Consider the following 9989-nt stretch of genomic DNA (forward strand, 5'->3'; position numbering starts at 1 on the left):
ACACTAAGACGCTTTTGGGAAACTGGGCCCAGATAAATCATTATCGCTGGCTGTAGGGCAATGAAATCAGTGAGCGATAGCCAAACCCAAAGTGAAACCCACACTCTCGCTGGGCGTGGCCCAAAGACTGACCGCTCTCCTCATCGTCCACATGTTGCGCTTTTGATCTCTGCTGAGTCCCACCTGAGAGAGCAGTAACCCCCTTTTACCCTCTCAGTTTTTCTCAGTCAGTCAGTGCGAGCCCCTGGCGTCAGGGCCTGGACGGGCGGAGAGGGCCCCTGTGGACACACACATCTGTTGAGGGGGGGAGAGAGGGAGAGAGAGAGGAGCATGCTGGGAAGAGATCAGCCCCTCCGTGCTCTGGAATGTGCCGGGCCCCCTTGCTCCCTCTCTCGCTCCAGACAAATGCTCCGTGACGCTGGAGAAAGAGAAAGAGAGGTGGAGAGTGGTGCAGTGAGAACGAAAGACAGTGAGAGAGAGAGAGTGAGCGAGCGAGTGAGTGAAAGAGAGAGGGGATGAGGGGATGAGGGGTGGGGGGCGCAAACATAAACCAGATTTAAAGCAGACCGGGGCAGTACAGCACAAAAGGGGTGTGTATTCGGGGAGGGGGGGTTTGGATGCAGCTGTGGTGTGTGTTCAGAGGGTGTTCATCTCACTGGTCACCAACTGCCAAGAGAGGCATTCGGGATCAAGTTTGCTCTAAACTGTCAAGATATTACAAGGAAGATTTGTGTGTGTTTGTGCGTCATGATAAACTGACTCACTGATTGAATCCATAACACACACACACACACACGCTGTTGCTTTATGGCTTTTGGCCTAGGGCGATTTAAAGAGCCCATCTCCTTCATTTTAAGGTCCTCAGGTCCACGTTTGACCTTTGTCTTGGTTTATGTACCAGAAACAGTCATAATTCATTTTTCATGACTGTTTTCCAAACTGTTTCCCTCTTTAAGACTCACAAAGCAAACACTATATGGACAAAAGTATTGGGACATGCCTATTAATCGTTGAATTCAGGTGTTTCATTCCACATGATGTATAAAATCAAGCCCCTAGCCATGCAGTCTGCCTTTACACACAATTAGGTGGTGCTCACTTAATTCCAGCGTGGTTCTGTACGTATTAGGAGCCAAGTCAGTTAGTAGATATTCCACCAACTGTGAGTGGTTTCATTGAAAAGCGAAAGAGTTTAGGAACCTCAGCAATTCAGCAGCCACCAAGTGTCAAACCCCGTCAGGTTACACAGCGGGGTCAAGGGTTGAGTGCTGAGGAGCATAGTTCATAGTGCAAAGTCGCCCATGCTCTGCTGACTTAATAACCTGAGTTCCCCAGAGATTAATTCGACCCTTCCTCTCTAGAGAGTCGCCCAGGTGCTCGTTCAGTCTCTCGTCACTTCAAGACTTCTGCAACTCTATTCTGGCTGGTCTCCCTCTGCACATCATCAGGCCCCTGCAACTGATCCAGAACACAGCGGCACGGGTCGTCTTCAATGTCCCTAAATTCAGCCATGTCTCTCCACTGCTGCGTTCTCTTCACTGGCTTCCTGTAGCTGCTGCCCACATCAGATTCAAAACCCTGACGCTGGCCTACAAAGCCAAGAAAGGAGCAGCCCCTCCGTACTTAATGGCAATGATCAAAAACCGATCTGCACCAAGAGCCCTTCCAGCTTCAAGTACGGCTTGGCTCGACCCACCATCCCTCAAAATCCACGGAAGACGAGCGTCCAGGCTTTTTTCTGTCCTGCACCAAAGTGGTGGAACGAGCTTCCCCTGGGTGTCCGAACGGCAGAGTCACTCGCTGTCTTTAAACGCAGACTGAAGACCCTCATCTTCAGAGAGTACTTTGGCGAATAGCAGAGTGGTCACCTTATTGACTTGTGTTTAGTAGAGTCTAAGCTTAGAGTATCTTTGAATTTTAGTCTATTCAAACTAGCTGAGGTTTTTCTTGGGTAAATAGCAAAGCACTTTTGTAAGTCGCTCTGGATAAGAGCGTCTGCTAAATGCCGTAAATGCAAATGTAAATGTGGTGAGACTGGGGATAGGAGGCAAGGTGTGCACTGTTCTGATTGCTCGCCTCATTTATATAGCAGTCCGAGTTGAAACACTCAACATGAATGGGCAGGGCTGACCTGCTGTAAAATATCTTTGCAATGCCCCCGGGCATTTTTTTCCAGTCATTCCAGGCCCTGGCTCCCCTGCACGCTGCGTAACCAGCAAGCTTATTTGCCCATTTTGTCAAAAGGCAAGACTTCAGCCGTAAGACAGACACCATATTGAACGTTACTTTTGAAATACAGATTTTGCTACATGCAAGCTATCATTGCTCTGCACTGAACTGACACCATTAGACTGGTAACCTTAGCAAAATACCCCATACAAACCAGAAGGCTTTGTCGAATGAAGTTGGTGAAGTTTCATAACAATAGTGAACCCTACCTGGTTTCACTGTTTCACTGCTGTTTCTACCAAAGATTTCCACCAATGTGAATCTTTTACTAAATCATTTAAGCACTCACATAACTCAAAATATCTAGAATAAATAGATACATTATTGGACTCTATAGATAAGAATGCATCTGCCAGCCATATTAGTATTGCCATTACTGAGGTCAGGCACTGGTGTCAGATGATTAGCTTTGGATCATTCCAACCCACTTCAAAGTCACAATGCCAAAAAAAAAAAAAAAGAATGCTGGTGGCCTGTATACCTCTCTAGTTTGGCATTTTGGCGTTTGGCATTGGGACCTTTTCCTTTGCGTCTACTGCAGAGCATCTCATTCCATAGGCAGTGGTATTATAGAGCCTTACACCCAATGGGACAATGGCAACATCTTAACTTACCTGAATTCAATAGAAATAGACCACCGCAAATTATGTCAAATAATGTGGAATGAAGTAACGCAGTGTAAAGTGGTTTTATATACAGCCAGTTGAGAGGAATAGTTGGTCCTTTTTTGAACTGGGTCCAAAGACCCATTAACAACCAGCTCCTGATGACATTGGCAAAGGTGGGCAAGCAAGTGTGGTCCGTGAATAGCTGGAAGTAGTGTGTTTTCAGTAATAACAAAGGAGCTGGAATTAACTGACCACACAGAGCGAAACAGCCTTCCAGCACAGTGTCCAACATGGTTGTATTTTCCTGCAAGCCTTGTTAAAAGCAGCAGGGCTTCCGCAGGTGATGAAGTAAGTATTGGCATTACACACATATAGAGGAGTTGGAACATGCCTAGTCCCTTCTCCTCAAAGTCAAATGTCATGTCAAATTCCATGTCCATGACAAAGTTTTAGCTCCTTATCATAAGGGGGTTTGGCCTTCTAGTACAAAGTAGAGGCCACCTGAACTCCAGACCAAAGTCCTCTGAGCTCTCCCCCTTCTTTTACAGCCTCCTCCAAAATGATCATATGCTGATGGCATGGTCCAAACGTTCTTATTTTTCAAGTAAAGCTCTAGTAAAGCTCTAGTAAAGGTATGCTAGAAGCATTTGCTCATTTTGTCCTGAGTCAGGACATGGAATATGGGTCCTGTTCCTAAGTAGTCATACAAATAATCTTACTTTTCCCTGGTATGGCTGGTCCTGTAGTCTTCTGGAATCAAACTGATGAATGAAGGACATGCGCTCCACTAGTTCTTTGGGCTGGCCAAGGGGGCTCAGTGTCGGAACTGCAAAGAGTGAAGGGCCCATCTCAGATTGCTGGTTAAAATATACAGATTGGCTGAGCCATGTTGCAAATCACTGCATTCATACAAGCAAAAAACTGAATTCAGACATACTAAGTCCTTAACTCAATAGTGTCCATATTACGTTTTCATCACTTCTCATATTTAATTAGGTCAAAATCATATTACCACATTAAATTAGGTTCAATTAGGTCATGTCTGACCATTTGTCCAGAAGTTCACACATGGGATGTTTACACAAGGTATCAAAAGTAATAGACCACTATATACAACTCTGTCTCAATTCTGTAAAGCATAGGATGGATCATCATGCTTTGGGTTTGTGTTGCACCAGTGGCACAGGGGACATTTCACTGGTAAAGTAAACAACACAAGGATTCAATTAAATACCAGCAAATTCTGGAAAAAAACATTGTACCATTCATCTTAAAATTGAATGCCGCGATGTAAAAATGTGAAAAAAATGGAGATACAATGTTCTTGCAGGACAGCGACGATATGATACTTATCTCTAATAATGCATTTATTAATCTTACTGATTCCTGTTGCTAGAGGCCTGCTCTTCTCCTCTTTAACCCTGGTCCCTGGAGTGTACGGCATGGCTTGGTAGTCTCTTCTCTGAGTGCTGTCTTTACTGTACACTGGCTTTCTAGCCACATCTTTGTCCACGGTATTTGACCACCAGTTAAACTAATAGGAATCATAAAGAAAGAAGACAAAAGCAAACACATCACCCTCAACGTAAGGCTTTTTTAAAAAGGTTTGACAAATTGCAATCCAGAGCAACCTGCACAGTCACCTGTTCAGCTACCGCGCTCTCCGTCTCCATAAGAGCGACAGGCTGGTTGAGGAACCTCACATTGGTTCTGATGAACTTGACATTGGCAGGCTGGGGAACGTTGTGAGTCTTCAGCAGCTCTGCTTCTTCTGCATCTCTGGAAGCATATCTGTGGTTCTTGTAGACTTCGTCTGGATTAAGTCGATCCGGGACAGTTTCATCAAAGAGCCGGTAGGTGTTTGAACTGCGTGACAAGAAAGCAGATGAGAGATGGGAGGACCTCTGTGTGAACTGCTTCATTTTCAACAGGACTCCAACTGTAGACTGCTCAGTTTAGTTTCATGCTACGAGGCTAAGGAGTGCAGTCTAAACTAGTGTGACTAAGAGCTCCATCCAAAATGGCATACACCTACTGTAAACAGGGATGTTTCTGGCTCACAATACACTTGCCATTTCCACACTCGTGCATTAACCAGGTCATATTTGACCCAGAAAGATATACATGATTACTTCTCACATTGCTTTAAACTAAAAAACGATACAGAGTAAGCAGAAGATGAGCTAATTTATACCATAAACACCTCAAAATGAATTAAAATACATACATGGTGCTGAATTGATGGTGCTGTAGGGAGTTAACATGAACAGTCATTATTATACTTAGCCTAATTTATGTTATCTTTGCAAAATACGAAACACGAACACGAAAACCAGACTTTGGTGACCAACCGTCCAAAGTTGAGAAGTTGTAGGGCTAACTAGCTGTGCTGTAGCCTATGTGAGAAGTTCCACTCCGCTGTACTGAGTAAGCAGATGAGTAAATGTCATAAATGTCATTAAAATCATCTAAACATCAATGGAAATACATATGGTTTCACAAGATTTGACAAAACATAAGATAACACCAGACATTGGTGACCAAACATCCAAAGTTTAGATGTTGTGTTGGTCTAGGTGAGAAGTTCCATGCTCCTCTGAAAGTTGTGCTCAGCTAGCTGAGCAGTAATGTGCATCTCCACAGAGAATAAATGTGTTCCAGTAGAGTTGGTCCTACGTACCGAAAGGAGTCCGGTACTCTCTTCTTTCGAGGCAGACAGATCTCGGCACGCTGATACATTCTCCTGAAATCTGTTCTCTAATGTTCTTAGACAGATGTTGACATGTTGACAGGCCCAAATCACAGATTCTGTCGACGGCTGACAGAACAAAACGCACTTGAGACCCAAAACACATAGAAAATATCCCGTATGGATACAAGCAAGCCAGGTATCGGCTCTGTTTTTATTCTGTAGAAAGTTCCATTGTTTGGAGGTTGCCAGGCAGCCAGGACTAGCTGTAATCTGACCCTGGACAGGCCAGGGGTAATGTGCTGCGAAAAGAATGACCCGTGATCAAACGTAAACCTTCCTGAGGAAAGTGAGAAAGTGAATTTGTGTGTGATTTATGACGAAAGGATTTAAGCTAGCCATAGCAGACAAGCTAATAGGTCTACTCGGTGCAACATGATCTACTGTAGCCGAGCCATCAGAGAATTAGCGCACCGCATTACTACAACCTGAAGATGACGTCCGCAGAAAATGATCCCCCATAACATTAAAACCACCTGCCTAACATTGTGAAGGCCCAACCTTGAGCCACCAAACCATCTCTGACCTTTCAAGGGATGGATGCCGCAAAAGCAGCATTAACTTTTATCAGCATCAGTGAGCCACGGATCGATGGGTCATTATCCATCTGTGAATAGCCATCCGATCACTTTTGCAGAATTTGACTGAATCTGAGCAGAAAGTGTATCTCTATACAAATTCTCCTATTTTTATAAGCAGTCAGATCATCAGTAAACACTAGTGACCCAGTTCTATTGACAGCCATGTCAGCAATAACAGTACCTCCACCATGTTTGACAGATGCGCAATACTTCCGATTAAGAGCCCTTAATCTGTTAAATTAATCTTGTCTTTTCTCAGTTTGACCAGAGTGTTACCAGTAAACCCTCCGTATGTACGTTCATCTTGATTGTCTACAATGATACGCCTACCTTCCTGAGAGGTTGTGAAGGAGTTTTTACTTCACCAAGGAAAGAATTCTGCATTTATCTACTTCGGTTGTCTTCTGTGGTCTTCCAATCATTTTGCTGTAACTGAGTTCACCAGTTCATACCTTTGTTTTAAGATTGTACTGGATCGTTTATCGTTGTTGGTCAGTCCAATATGTGTACAGACCTAAATTCCAAAAAAATGTGTCACTGTCCAAATACTTATGGACCTGATTGTAAATTACTACTGTTTGCTTGAGGACGGGAGATCAACAAGACATGGAAACCTCCAAAACCCCCAATGAAAAAGCCAAAGGCTCTTCTGATCAGAACTATTTAGAAATTATTGATGAAAAAATTGCACTGATGATGATTATTTATGGGTGGTAATAATTGTAATAATGGTGGCAGATAGTTAAGAGTCCATGTAAACTTTAACACAGTCATTAGACAGATCGCAGTGGCTGGAGGGTGGGCAGCTGGTCTGGTGCGGATGGCAGGAGAGCCCGTCAGTCAGTCTGATGGGTGGGCAGCTGGTCAGTCTTCCATCAGGTCAGGCTGGATAAGTGGGCAATCCCTGGCTCGGAGAAGTACGTCAGCTGCGAATTCAATAAGCTGTTACACAAGCAAGTTTTACGAGTCAACAATCAGTGAAGGCATTAACCTCAGTATTTAAAAAGGGAGGAAACAAGAAAGGGAGAAGGAAACACAGGCAGTTGGGCACAGGCAGTTGTCACCTGGAACACATACTGGAAATGAATTGCGACCCCACTGAGAAGGGCTATTGGAAATTTGAAAACAAACCAATTTCCTGTGTTCTCTCGCAGCTTCCTGCCTGCTTCGCTCTGATTTGTGCTCCTGCTTATTTCCAAGTTGACACGTAATGTGATTAGAGCTTATTACAGGGATCTGAGTGGATGCAACACAGCGAAGGCTGCATTCAGCTATAAAAAGACTCAGTCGTTTAGACACGCACATTTTCACCTAATCGACAAGTTAAGGGACAGAAAGCCAGGCAGTATGAGGGGAAACACCTGGCCTAGATAAGAGGACAGTGTACTGGCTGCGTTATCTTTGTTGGGATTAGGCATAGCAGGATCACTTTAAACATGGTAATGAGGCCTGGCGAAAGGAATGTGGGGTTCTGCAGAAGACCCACATCTCATCTGACCCCTGGTACTTTCAGTACCATCTAGGCCTTCAGAGAAAGCCTAATGATTTCTGGGAATTATGTATGGATTGGTTGGGATTCTAGGTGGGCATTGGCTCTAAGTTGGGCTTCTCAAATGGATCTTATCGTTACAGCCCACCCCGTATGCGGTGTACAACCCCCCCTGGTCCCGTGGTTCCCAGTTGGGCTACCCATTCCCAGGCCCTACATTGATATGTTTGCTGGGTTGGTAGACAGACAGAGAAACTTTTCCAATGTTTGGAGCTTTAGTGGTGGAACAGAAGGCTGAGCATAGCATTTTCCGAGCCACCAACACATTTAGGAACTGACTAGGATTAAAGAAGTCAACAAATCACGTTCGGATTTCCAGTGGGTGGGACCACTTTTGTCCAGAAAACATCACTCTACCCCTTCTGGAAGTCCTACAAAGATACCCACTGTGAATATGAGCAGTAGTCTAACCAGGTCGCCATCCGTTTTGGACAATCGTAGAAGCACCTTTGTTAAAACGACAATGCTAGGTAAAATATATGGTAACCTTGGTTAGAAGCTCTAGATCAAAAATGGCCAATAAATATATATCTATAGCTCTGATAGTTTGTTTTTAACCTAGGACGGTCCAAAAAAGTGCATTGCCGTTAGGTATGTGCTAACATACCTAACTAAAGGCCTAGGTGTAATGGTCATGGTTCACCACTGCCCTCCAGGATCTGTTACAGTAGAGTGAGAGACGTTTTCTGCAGCATGTCTCGTGATTGGTCAAGCATCGGTCAAACACAGTAAACTGCTCCTAATTGTTGTATTGAATACAGTGTTCTAAAAGGAATAATGACCATGATTTATCACTTAACCCAGATGCAGTTGATCAGTCAAGACTTGCTTAATATGCTTCTTTAGCTCAGAACAGGAGATGCTAGGCTAACTTTGCTAACAATCACTGGATTTAGACCGTCACTGATCTCAACACACCCCAAAACGTCTCTGAGCCCACTGAAACGCATCTACATCTACACCTTCAGTTGTTTGGCATACGATTTTTGAACCTCATCACATTATGTGATATCGTTCCGCACCTCGCAGTTCAGTTTGGAAGCAGCGTTATGAGGATGATAATGTAGTTCCAAGTTTAGCTTAACTTTTTAAATAAGGTCCATCTATATTTTAATACAATAAAAAAAACACGTGTATATAATTTCGATAGATTTTTGAAGCAAAACAATGAACATTTTAGGTGTGTATTTACAGAGCTGAGATTGGTGACAGTCTGAGTCTAGTGTTTGTTAGCAATGCTAGCCTAGCATCTCCTGTTCTGAACTAAAGAAGGACACCTCAGATATCAAACATGTCTCAGCTGAACAACAGCATCTGGGGTCAGTGATAAGTCAGGTTAATTGGATTTTTACTAAAAACTATCCCTTTACCTTCATTAATTAAAGGGATACTCCAACATTTTTTTAACCTGACCTTGATCTGTCATATCTCTAGCATATATATGGTTACCACAGAAGAGGATGCTGTATTGAGAAAAGAACAGAAGATTTGACTTCACGCTTAAGCATCTGCCCATTGACTTGTATTAGATGTGTGTTTTGAAGGAATGGGTTTTCCGTTTTTTTGCTAAGAACAAAAGAAGGCAGTGAAATTACTGACTGTAGTAACTGACCATAGGTTACAGATGCAACACTAATAGATTATGTACCCCTTAAAAGTTTTCTTAAGTACTTTATTTAAATATATTGGAACTGAAGAGCTTTTAAACACTGGTGGATTTAATAAATCACAGAATCTGTAGAAACTATCATTTTTAAAAGGAAAAAGCTGGTGGCATATAAAAGAAACAAGAAGGGAATGTCAAGTCCACTGGGCAGCTAATAGACTTGGTGATGACACAGTGCGTTTGAACAACAGATAAAGAGCCCGAACACAAAGAGCAAAGCACATTCCAGTGGGGGTCCCGGGCTTTGGTGTTTTTACATCCGGCCTCCACCACAGCCCACTGGATTCAACAAGTTTTTTTTCTTTTTTTAATAAAACTGATCTGAGAACTGCTGTTTTCACATCCAGTGGCTAAGACTGGAGTTTTAATAGCGCAGTCCGGTCCTGGATCAGTCGAATCAAGCCACTCCGACCCAGCGCCTGCCTCCAGCCCCTTCGTAAGCCTGTGATCTAATCTCGCCACTGTCAGCTAAGAGGATTGCGGCCGCCCTGCCAGCGGGCATGCAGATTTGCTGCAGCCAGGCATGCTGGGAGAAAAAAGGAGGCCCAGAGGAGATTGTCTGCGTCTGTTGCCACGGTTACAGTGGGCGCAAAGCGAGGGCGACCCT

At 43.8% G+C, this 9989-nt stretch overlaps 1 protein-coding gene across 1 annotated transcript; it reads right to left on the bottom strand.

Annotated features, from left to right (window-relative positions):
- Positions 1-250: 250 nt before the first annotated feature.
- LOC140538459 (ciliary microtubule inner protein 6-like) lies at positions 251-5590 on the bottom strand. Its single transcript, XM_072661006.1, has 5 exons — positions 5518-5590; positions 4481-4703; positions 4218-4371; positions 3557-3663; positions 251-418 (listed from the first exon to the last, which is right to left on the bottom strand). Exons 1-5 carry the CDS (start codon positions 5574-5576, stop codon positions 251-253), a joined length of 711 nt encoding a protein of 236 aa, XP_072517107.1. The 5' UTR covers positions 5577-5590.
- Positions 5591-9989: the final 4399 nt, after the last annotated feature.

This window comes from Salminus brasiliensis, chromosome 17 (genome assembly GCF_030463535.1).
Source record: "Salminus brasiliensis chromosome 17, fSalBra1.hap2, whole genome shotgun sequence".
Classification (NCBI taxonomy): domain Eukaryota; kingdom Metazoa; phylum Chordata; class Actinopteri; order Characiformes; family Bryconidae; genus Salminus; species Salminus brasiliensis.